Consider the following 12,670-nt stretch of genomic DNA (forward strand, 5'->3'; position numbering starts at 1 on the left):
AAGATTAAGTGGCATTCAGCTATTTCGAATTAATAACTTATATAAAAGCTTCGAAATTCCAAAATTGGGCGGTGCCATTGGGGACCCTATCAAAACGTGGAACCAATTCAAAAACTTTTTTGCAGGATTGTTTTCTAACACTAGGGAATACCAATATCCAAATTGTAGCCAATTACATTGAAAGATATGGTCAAGACTACCAAAATGCCAGAAATCAGGGGGTACCGTTCTATGGGGGCCATACCTAAAGTTGGACCTATGTTGAATTTTTTTGCTTCTTTTTATTTATGTTGCTAAACTAACTTTTACTGAAATTTTCGTATTGATATCTGCTCAGGAAGTATTTTTGGCCGCTCTTCCCTACAAGTTCGACCACAGTGCGATGGTCATGTTCGCGTCACCACTTACTAAATTGGTCGTTCTGACCAAATAAATTTCGATTTATTTAACCTGGTTTCCTTCTGTAGTATCATGTCATTCATTGCCGATGGATTCAAGGATTATAATGGTTTAATTACGAAAATTGATCGAGCCAGGGGTTCCTATGATGCTGTGTCTGCAGCTACTGGTCCAACCGCCACTGCCTTCATCGAAAAGGGCCTCATTGAACCGGAAGCGATGGAAATTATATACCACTGTTATTTGTTAAGTATATGTATATAATTATTCTTATTAATTAATTATTCATATTTTACCTCTAACTGCATTCAACAACGTATTAAGAAGATTTTTATAAACAATTTAATTTATTTAAAAAAATATTTATTAATATTTGCAATGAATATTCACACCTCTCCTTAAATGTGTATTCCCTCCTTCATTGTTTAAAGCAATGTATTAAAGGCCTCGGAAGGAAATTTCAGACGCCGTTCCTGTAATGAAGCGGAATGAGAATATACATAAAACTATTTTGTAACAATTGTATTATAATTTCTTTGTTATACTTTATTATAAATAGGTATAAAATATTCTATAGTTGACACAAATATTTTCAAAATTTACTATACCGTGAACTGTCGAAAATATTGACGTTTGCATTTGCATTTAAGTTTTACTGTCCTTTATATATTTTGCGAGCATTTATAGATAATTTTCTCATTGTTAATAAATTTTCACACATATGCACTAACATTCATCGGTAGAAACTTTTGAATGTCGTTTCTGCCTTATGTAATATACCTACATAATTAGTATGATTTTGTGTCCTTGTGGATTTTACCGCTTTTATTTTTTGCTAAAAATTGCTAAATTGGTCATATTTATTGCTAACAACAAACACTTACCTTTTCAGATTTTTCTCCATCTTTTGGACGCCTTCTCCGAGTATGAATGGTATCTCGCCTCATAGAATGCGGTCTATTAACACCATGCAACTTAAAATAAAGACCACAGGCATTGCACACTATATCGCCACGTACACTTCTTCTCCAAATGGTTGTTGTTACTGTACCGCAGTTGGTACAAGACATATCTTTATGTGATCCATTTTTGTTTGTAAACCCCTTTGTACACTGGAAATACATGTAGTAATTATAAAATGAATTCATAGTTAGTTCGTTGTCAAAAGAATAATACAATGTTTTGAAATTGAGTTTAAGGAACAATAAGATTCACAACCATTTTATATTGGTTAGTATGACCGAAAAAAATTAATGTCAGTCCAGACTTGAGTAGAGCTGACATTTGTTGACGCATGTATCCAAAACGAGCCTAGAACACAGTGTGGCTATTTTGATACAATCTGTACACAATTGTATATAGCCTCACACATATATCTTTCGATTTATTTTTTTACTTATGGAGAAAAGATAAGTTACAATGCAGAATAAAAATTTAGTGGTGGCAAACGTTGTCCAATTTTTTTCACTTTGTGAGATTTGCATTGATTTATTCACATCATGCTTGATATTTTTCTGAACGTCGCAAAAATATATGCACATTTTTTATTTATGTTCAAATTATAAGGCAGGGCAAATGTGTGTTGGTAAATTTTTATTTATTTCACAATTTGGTAACCAAGCCTTAAATGCCACCTATGTTACAGAAAATAATTTAACCTAGATTACTTTAACTACCAAATCATTACATTACGCATACAAATGTTGGTCTAAAAAAGAGTGTAAGGAATAGCTAAAGCTCTTAAGAGAAGGTGGTAAGCAATTAAAAGATCGTGGCATTTTGACAAATATTACCTCTCCAACACTAACAACATCCTAGGCAAAACTATTTGGACATTCCTCGTGGATCTCCTGATTGAAAACAATTCGACGACACTCAATGGAATTTGGAACTTCTATAAATACTAAAATACTCCTAATTTTAACAAATTTACGAAAGATACAACCAAGAAAATTCTTAACATAATAAAAACAAAACAAAACTTTAAAACAAATCCTCAGCAACCAATAAACACTTTAAGGCTGTACAACAAAATTGACATTACCAGCGAATGTATCACACGCGTTTTTATAACAGGTAGGAGAATGATGCCTAATGTGTAAAACTTTCTAATGCAAAAATTAACCTTGGACACAACAGAACTCACATGCTACTCAAAAGGAAATTTTTATCAAAAACTATATTCAGAAAATTCATCTAACTTGCAAAATCTACAAAATCATTATGGACGGAAATATAAATTGAATCGTCGAATATATTGCCAAAGAACATACAGGTATGTGATGAAAACCGAATCGACTCGATTTGCAGAATCGAAATGGTATATAATTGGAGTGCCTTTGATGATATATATAGTTTTGCTTCGCAAACGCCCCTTGTTTGAATAATATTTTTAAAATCCATTTTCAATTTCATTAAAATATTCACCAAAATTAGAGATATACGATTTCGATTTATAGCAAAACGAGTCGAATCGTTTTCCATCACATACCTGATAGCTTTCTTTTTTCTCGTATTTACACTCAAGCCATTAAGGTACATCCAATTTATTAACATACACCGAAATTTATATTTTTTATGTAGAATATCAAAAAGCACGAAATTACACATAAACAAAAGTTGAACGTCGTCAGTAGACATCGGATTTTTGTTTGTTTTTTATATTCTTATATCTTATCAGAATGGACTCAAATGTTGGATCTAGGCGTTTTAAGGGTCAATTTTTCGACATTTGGGGTCATAACAAAAATATGCAAAATATGCCAAAAAATATGCAGAATATACAAACAGTTTTTGGCCGGAGATCGTCATAAAAGTCGTAAAATTGACAATAAAAGTTAGAAAAATCACAAAAAAAAAAAATAAAAAAAATGCAAAGTGTTCTATATTAAGATTGTTGGCCATTTAACGTCGATTTTTTAGCAGATTATTATGCTATTGAGACCTCTTACGACAGTGTGGTGTAGGGTATAATAATATGGTATTGTAATACCATTTTTTATTACTAAACTAAATGAAATTACTAAACATATGAAATATGGTAAAATATCAAACATTTTATGTACATTCAATATTTTCTTTGTCTTAACTTGTAGCATTATGCTGGTTTAGATCAAAGGGAAGAAATCGATGTGCCGGGGGTGCCGCCTAAACTGTTTACTTAGATTAGATTTTTAGATTAAAATTGCCGATTGAACACAATTGGAATAAGTTAACACGTGCTACTGGGGCCTCGATGTTATGAAAATCTCGATTTTTTGGTATTTGGCGATCGGCGACCCATATCTGTGGAACGGTTAAAGCTATTTGCCCGTATTATGAATTAAATTAAAGGCCATTCTGTTCATTTTATGTTCAAAAACATAATACGTAAGTATTACTGAATTTGACATAGAAAGCCAGTGTCCCGAAAAACGTGACTACGTACGCCTTAGGGCGAAAATGGAGCCTATCTGGGTACAGCCGACTACTTGGAACATATTGTTTTAGTTGTTTTAGTTGTTTAATCTCTTGAGCAACAAGAAGTCCCACTTTTAATTACGCCAGGTAGACTTTTTTTAGGAATTTCGACAGTGTTCTCTTGTAAGTTTTGGTCGAATATTTCTGGAGAAGTTTCCATCTTCGCTTTGTTAAGCTTTTTGTCGCCATTTGACTCTTTACGGTGTTTTGCACTGTCGGATCAAACAGTGCCAAGCCAACAAGTTCTGGACTAATATAACACAGGTGATTTATCATTTTGTTATTTCCTTTTTTTGATACTTGTTTCTCTATGTTTTCGTATTTCAATAGATTTTCAATGAGGTCTAGGTCTTCTTTTGATGCTACACGCTTCGTAGAATCTGAAGAACCATCTGTCCCGAAAATAATCAAGCGCGGCTTCAACAAGAACTCCTAACCATGAAATTGTCATTGCTGGTGGATCCCTGTAAAGTGTCCTATAGGAACGTTGGTCGTATCATTTTAGCTACAGTAGAAGCTTTCGGAGAGGATCCCAATAAATATAAGATCTCTAGAAGCTTTTCCCGTTTATTTCGGAGAATAAATAGTGAAAAATACTCGCAACAACTTCAAGGAAGGGTTAAGATACCCCAAAACAAGGCTATTTGCGTGCACTGGCAGGGAAAACTATTATCATGTATTCTCAAAACAGAGCAGAAAGAACGGGTTGCTGTTCTGGTATCATCTGGTATGGGGGTAAAGAACAACTCCTGGGCGTTCCTGAAACTGACAGTAGCTCAGGGGAGAAACAAGACCTAGCAGCGTACGAATGCCTAGAATAATGGGGTCTCACTAGGTTGAGCAGATGTTAGGTCGAGGGTTTCTGTACCTGCGAACAGACTAATTATAAGTATTGTTGAGAGGGATTTTTGACTGCAAGTTTGGCAGCACATCCGGACAGCAACCAAACATATTCACGCGATTTCTGTAAAAATAGTCTGCGATTGACAAATCCAAGTTCGTTGTAGGCGAGAATGTTTTAAAACTATTACCCGGCTGTAGACGCACTTTGTGTTTTCATCTTTCGAGCCTGGTTTAACGCCCCCAGAACGTTTTTTTTATTTTGTTTATTTGTTTTGTATCAAACGACAACAACTGAGTGTAACAAATGAGAGTGTAAGTTATTGATTTAACAAAACGTGTAATGAACAAGGTAATGTTTATATAGATATAATATAGGATAGATTGGGTAAACATAATGAATCGTTTAAAAAGGATTAGGGACAATAGATTGAGTTTATTACAAAAAATAGTGAAAACGAAATAATATGGGAAGAAGTACAAAATAGAATCCTTAAAATACTTTAAATCGGGTGGTACCGCTATATGGGGGCTCTTAGAAAAAATGGACTCATATTGGTTTTGGTTTCATATTCATGTATTGTCATCCAAGTCTGAAAAGTGTGCAAAGTTTCAGTTCGAGTGGTCAACTGCAACTGTATGGAAAAGAAGTTACTAGATTTGAACTAAACAGACACCAAAGCAAGTTGAATAAAACACTGTAAAAAGGGGGTTTTTCACAATAGACTCCATTTTCACCCTAAGGCGTTTTCGGGATATTGGTTTTATTATTTCGAATTCAGTAATACTTACGTATTTTGTTGTTCGGCAAGAAATATTAGGAATAGTATGGCATTTAATTAAATGCATTACACGGGCAACAGATATGGGTCGCCGAAGTCGTCAAATAGCCAAAAAATCGAAATTTTTATAATTTCCAGGCCCCAGTGGCATCTAAACAAACTAAACACATTAGGGGAGTGCGCATAAAAAAAAATCCGACATCGATGTTTCCCTTTGAGTTAAAGCCAGACGAATGTAACAAATTGAGACAAAGAAAATATTGAATTTTACATAAAATATTTGACAATTTAACAAATTTTATATTTTCTAATAGTTTAATAATAAAACAATGGTATTCTTCTTCTTTATTTGCCTATTCGTTTTACGAATTTATGGCGATCAGTGCAATTACATAAAATATATTACATAATATTAAGTGTATATATGTATTTATAAGTTGTTTATTATTTCAGCAAAAGATTGTCGATTTCTGCACCTGCTGAGTAGAGTTGCAGCATCATTTATGCCGGTCCATTCCTGAATATTGTTAATCCAAGACTTCTCTTTTCTTCCCCTGGACAGTCTGCCTTCTATTCTGCATCGGATAATGTTTTGGAGTAGTTTTTATTTGCTGTTTCGCATGACATGTCCAAGATGTGCTGTTTTTCGTTTCTTTATTGTACGTATAAGCTCTTTTTCTTGGTGTATTCTTCGCAGTACTTCATTGTTCGTTACAAGCTTGGTCCATGGTATTTTTAGAATTCATCTGTAAGTCCACATCTCGAAAGCTTCAAGTTTTTTCATGTCAACTGCCTTCAGGGTCCACATTTCGACTCCATATAGCAAAACAGACCATACATATGTTTTCAGATATGTTAGTTTTGACTTTATAGTAATATCATGACTTAAAAAAATGTTTCTTGTATTTTACAAAAGCTTCTGTCGCCATTTCGATTCTGCTTCTTATTTCATTTGAAATGTTCCACTTGTCATTTATTGTGACGCCGAGGTATTTAAAGCTATGTACTCTTTCCACGTCCATATCTTTAATTTTTAATTGTGATTGATTACCCATACTTTCTTTGGAAATAACCATGTACTTAGTCTTTTTAATATTTATCTTTAGACCATAGCTTTCACTGTGCGTTGTTAGTCTAGTAAGTAGGTATTGCAGCCCTGCAATGCTATAGGCTAGTATGGTTGTGTCGTCGGCATATCTTATATTGCTGAGAAAAGTACCATTAACCAGGATTCCTTTTTTGACATCATTGATAGATTCTTGGAATATTCTTTCGGAGTATACATTGAACAATAAAGTCTCCTTGGATGATAGTTATATCATGGGGTTTTGTCATATTTATTAGGTATTTTACATCTTCGTAAAAATCTTCCACTTCATCTTTGCTCTTGTCTGCAGTGGGCGCATATACTAGTATAATATTTAGTTTTAAGGGTTTTGTTTCTAACTTTATAAGCATTGCTCTGTCAGATTTTGGTACAAATCCTATTACGCATTGTGCTATGTGGTTTTTTAAAATGACACCTACTCCGTTTCTATGAGTTCTATTCAGGTTTCCTAAGTAAAATATTTTGACGTTTTGAGATGCAAATTCTCCATTATCAGGCCACCATGTTTCGCAAACTCCAAGTATATCAATATTCAGTTTATTCATCTCATTAATTGTGTTAGATAATTTTCCAGATTCATATAGGCTTCGTATTTGAATTGAATTTTACATAAAATATTTGACAATTTAACAAATTTTATATTTTCTAATAGTTTAATAACACTCTGACATAAAATGGAACTCAAAGTCTGGGGGTGGAAAATTTCTTTTGAATATGAAAGCCCTCGATGAGTATACTAAGAACCCAAAAGGAAATTTTCGCCATAGGTCAAGTTTCTCAGATATCGCGCGATGAAGTTTTTGATTTTTCCCTATAATACTTGGTAAAATGGCTCCATATCTCTGTTTGGCGTTGTTGTAGCTTCATTTTGAGGTGACATGTCTTCAGTCAAATCGATTGGCGAAGAACATTTCATTCTTCTAACTCAATGCCTTTCATGTCCTTTTCGTCCTTTATTTCTTGAACCGTAGTGAAAGTACGACAAGATGAGATTTTTCAGCATCCAAATATTTTACAAAAATGTTGCTCAGAAGATTTTAGGTACGGTTCTCTTTGACAGCTAATCGATTTTGTCCCGTTTTCATTGTCCTTTTTGACATTTAATCGGTTTTGGTTCAGAAATAAACTATGTTTTGTTTTTCCGTATATTCGTCATTGGTTATTTACTGGTATGTAGACATAACAATTGGTTATTGCTTATGTAGACATCTGGGGTGCTTCTGAAATATTTACCACAAATAGCTCTTGTAATGGTGAACACGTTAATAACAAATTTTCTTGGAGGATAGATCCGGTTATCTCAATTTTTGATCCGGATATTCCGACATTAAAACGGATTTTTGAACCGGTTTTAAGTAACCGATTAAACTTATATGTATACCGTTAAAAAGCATATAGAGTTGTCAATCAAATTAAATTAATTCGCTTCTGAAAACATTGTTAGTTACAGTTCTAGAACAAACAACCGATTTCTTAAACCGTTTTGAAGGAAGAATATCTGTATGCGCAAATATGGAGATTAAAGCCTGGGGGCGAAAAATTCTTTTTGGCGATGAAATTCGATGAAGATAATATTACGAACCCGGAAGGACATTCATGCCGTAGATCAAACTTCTGAGTAATGGCTCGATCAAATTTCGTTAGGTTTTTGGTCATGTAGGTATGTTTAGGTTATCAAGAAAGAATTCATTTCGCTATAACTCAGAAGTTTGACCTACGGGTTCGTAATATTATCTTCATCGACTTTCGTCGCCAAAAAGATTTTTTCGCCCCCAGCCTTTGATCTCCATATTTGCGCGTACAGATATTTTCCTTAAAAACGGTTTAAGAAATCGGTTGTTTGTTCTAGAACTGTAACTAACAAAGTTTTCAGAAGCGAATTAATTTAATTTGATTGACAACTCTATATGTTTTTTAACGGTATACATATAAGTTTAATCGGTTACTTAAAACCGGTTCAAAAATCCGTTTTAATGTCGGAATATCCAAGAAAATTTGTTATTAACGTGTTCACCATTACAAGAGCTATTTGTGGTAAATATTTCAGAAGCATCCCAGATGTCTACATAAGCAATAACCAATTGTTATATCTACATACCAGTAAATAACCAATGACGAATATACGGAAAAACAAAACATAGTTTATTTCTGAACCAAAACCGATTAAATGTCAAAAAGGACAATGAAAACGGGACAAAATCGATTATCTGTCAAAGAGAACCGTACCTAAAATCTTCTGAGCAACATTTTTGTAGAATATTTAGATGCTGAAAAATCTCATCTTGTGGTACTTTCACTACGGTTCAAGAAATAAAGGACGAAAAGGACTTGAAAGGCATTGAGTTAGAAGAATGAAATGTTCTACAAAAAGATTCGCCAATAGATTTGACTGAAGATATGTAACCTCAAAATGAAGCTACAATAACGCCAAACAGAGATATGGAGCTATTTTACCAAGTATTATAGGGAAAAAAATCAAAAACTTCATCGCGCGATATTTGAGAAACTTGACCTATGGCGAAAATTTCTTTTTGGGTTCTTAGTATACCTATCAAGGGCTTTCATCTCCAAAAGAAATTTTCCACCCCCCAAAAATGCTGCTGCACAGTGTAATAAAACAATGGTATTACAATATACATATAACCATATTTTTATATCCTGCACAACACTGCGGTAAGGGGTCTCAATAACATAATAATCTGCTAAAAAAGCGACGTTAAACGGCCAACAATCTTAATTTAGAACATTTTGAAGAATTTTTTGATGTTTTTGCCAACTTTAATTGTCAATTTTACGACTTTTATGACGAGTTTTGGCAAAAAACTGTTTGCATATTTTACATATCTTTAGCATGTTTTGCATATTTTTTGTATATTTTGTGCATATGCAAAATATACAAATATGCAAAAAATACAAAATATGACCATGGTATTGAATTCAGATGTCTTTGAAACGAATTTTGGTCCAATCAGAATCTTCGTATCTTTATTATTAAAAAATATTCAAATATGCAAAATCCGATGTCTAGTCATCAGCAAACACAAAGGACAAACAACTTCTACAGGAAATACAGCTAAACAGGCATTAATACACCCAGGACCGAACCTTGAGGTACCCCAGTACTCACAGGCAACACACTGGACCTACAATTAGCACTACTTACATCAGGGACGTACGCAGTGTGGGGTGGACCCAGGGCGAGGGCCCCCCATCATGGTTTGGTCGATCAATTTTTTAAGCTACTGCAACAAATGATTGCATTTTTTCTTTCTCATAAACATTTTTGTGTTTGGAGATTTCAAATGCAGACATTAACAAGTTTTTTTAAAGAAATATTTTTTGCTTGTATACTGGTTTTGAGAGAAATCTAAGTTACTTCTTCATGTCATATCATTACACTATTAAATACGAATTCTGTAATGAATATACTCCATGCTGTTATGTCATATTCGAGCTATTTAGCTGTCTCGAGGCTTGGGAAATTCGGAAGTTGAATTTTTTCTTCCGAATTTTTGTCTGGATTTCTGAACGACTTCGGAATAATCGGAGATACCTTCCGAATCTTCGTAAAGATTTCTGAACAATTTCGGAATTATGTCGTATAAGTATCGAAGGAAAAACATTTTTCTATGACGCCTTTTTTATTAATTAATTTTGTTTTGTCATGTTTTTATTGGAAGATTGTAATTTCAATCGTTTCTAATGATTTGTCATTAAATCGTATAGAAATCGGAGCAAAATCTGAACGATTTTGCTTCCGACATTTTTCAGATGTGTCGGACATGCTACATTTGGAACTCGTGGACTCGAGTTAATTTTCTTATTGAAGGTATTTAATTCGTAGAAGTCGTTTAGGCATTTCGATATGTAATTTAAAATAGGAAGAACGGCGTTAGGTTCGGCCGAGCCGAACTTTTTATACCCTCCACCATTACTGTATTGAATTAAATACCCAGCAAACCAAACTTACCGACATCGTAACGAAATCGGATCAAAATTCGGACGCTACGTCCGATGTCGGATCCGAAATCGTAACAATATCTTAACGAAAGTTGTATGAAGTGGTTGACATAATTTCGGAACGAAATGTCGGAGCGGAACCGGATCGATTTCGTTCAGAATTCGGAACGAAATCGGAAAAAATCCTTGGAAATTCGGAATCCGAATTTTTATACAGATTTCTGGACGATTTCGGCATAATCTCATATGAAAATCTGAGGTACCTTCCGAATCTTCGTAAAGATTTCTGAACGATTTTGGAACAATGTGGTATGAATATCGAAAGAAAAAATTTTTCTCCGACGCCTCTTTTTGTTCGTAAATGTTTGTTACGTTTTTTGTTAAATGATTGTAAATTTCAAACGTTTCTAATGTATTTCACTGTTGTTATCATTTTGTAGTTAAAGTAGAACAATGTAAACTTTGTGTACGAATATGTTAAGTCTATCTGCTCTGGCCTGAATTATTATATGTTGCATTTATACTTAAAATACATGGTAGAACAAATACAAGGTAAAGTTAATACTACAACAAATACAACTCGAACAACAACCACAAAGGAATTTGTTTTTGTTTGTAAGGTTACTGCCAGTTGTATTTGTAAACAAAACAATGAAATGTCTATAAATTATTGAAATTTAAAAAACTAATAATTTTTCACATTTGGTTCAATATTTTGGAAAACATGAATGAAAATTCGTTACAATTTCAATTTTTATGTTTCCACATCATTCCACTAAATGCATAAATTCTCGCAGAAAGTAGAATTCTTGCAGAAAAGTTTGGGGTCGCTGGAAATTCATAGAAAAAGGAGAAGCTGTTTCAATGTTTTGTTTTAGAAATCAAAGAAGCACATGTTTATTAGGGCTTTATTTTTTTAAATTTTAACAAAATACCTCACATATTAACAAACGTTGTATCGCCTCTACAAGCGGGGATTTACTGCGCGGCTTATCGTTCGAACTTGGAGGAGGTTACATATCATTGATGAAGTCTTTCTGGGAAATGTTTTTTTCCGAATGATATATTTTTTTTTCTCAAAAAATATATGTCCCCAATGTACATCGAAATAGAAATAAATGTATAAAATGTCATATGAAATTTGGCACTAACGTTACAACCCAGTTCAGTCAGCTGTGTATTGCTGCTACCTTTTCTTATTCTACCATGCTTAAAATACTTAAAAAGTGCATATGAGAATTTTATAACCAACCATTTTGTTTTTCGACAACAAACTATAATGTAGCTTGTTAGATATTGTATACAAAAGGTGGTTGTTGTGCGAAGGGAAATTTGTTTCCGACGTATCGATTCGAATTCGTACCGTATTTCCGACATTCTCTCCGAAATCGGAACGAAATCTGAACTAATTCCCCTACGAAAAATCGTATAGAAATCGGAAAGAAATCTGAACGATTTTGCTTCCGAAATTGTTCAGATGTGTCAGACGTCCGACATTTGGTTTGCTGGGTATGAACAATTAGTAACTACTAAGCTCTTTCTCTACGTTAAGTATAATTCCTTGGATTAGAATAATATCTTAACTAATGATAATATCATTATACCGATTATTTTATCTGTGGAGGTATTCCACCCATTGAGATTTCAAAATACCACCTTACATCCACTTCAGAAGAAAAATGTGGCAAAACTCTTTAAAAGAGTTCATCGTTATTTCTATTCTCTGACTGGACACAATACCAAGTTAAAAAATTTCGTTTCTAAAATTTGACAAAAACATAAAATTGGGCAATACCGGTTCATGAGTTGTTAGACTACAACGTACATATTCATACATATATATACATGGATAGTTTTTGCGAGTCAGTTTTCTATCTTCTAGGAACACAAAATTCCAATTAACAATCAATTCGGTAGGAAAATATGTTTAAAATCTTCAAAAAAAATTTAAATCGGTTGGTACCCTTACACGGAGCCTTTCGCAAAACGTGGACGTATGCTGCATTTTTTGCAAGGGATACTTTGTACCCCTAGCTAAACCTTTCAGAATATCGAAAATCCGTGAGTGCCGTTCTATGGGGTTTATATAAAGACCTATACCGAAAAATTTCTATTCGAAAGT

The 12,670-nt window shown here is 33.5% G+C and overlaps 1 protein-coding gene across 1 annotated transcript in view; it reads right to left on the reverse strand.

The window, feature by feature from the left end:
- Positions 1-680: 680 nt before the first annotated feature.
- LOC141394375 (uncharacterized) overlaps positions 681-12,670 on the reverse strand; it is a 360,060-nt gene continuing 348,070 nt past the window's right edge. Inside the window, exons 5-6 of the mRNA XM_073968640.1 lie at positions 1,284-1,511; positions 681-872 (exon numbers count right to left, since the gene is read on the reverse strand). Coding sequence (XP_073824741.1) covers positions 825-872; positions 1,284-1,511 — 276 coding nt within the window. The 3' untranslated portion in view covers positions 681-824. The remainder of the gene's footprint in view (positions 873-1,283; positions 1,512-12,670) is intronic.

This window comes from Musca autumnalis, unplaced genomic scaffold (assembly GCF_047663935.1).
Source record: "Musca autumnalis isolate F117 unplaced genomic scaffold, ASM4766393v1 scaffold_2, whole genome shotgun sequence".
NCBI classification, from domain to species: Eukaryota; Metazoa; Arthropoda; class Insecta; order Diptera; family Muscidae; genus Musca; species Musca autumnalis.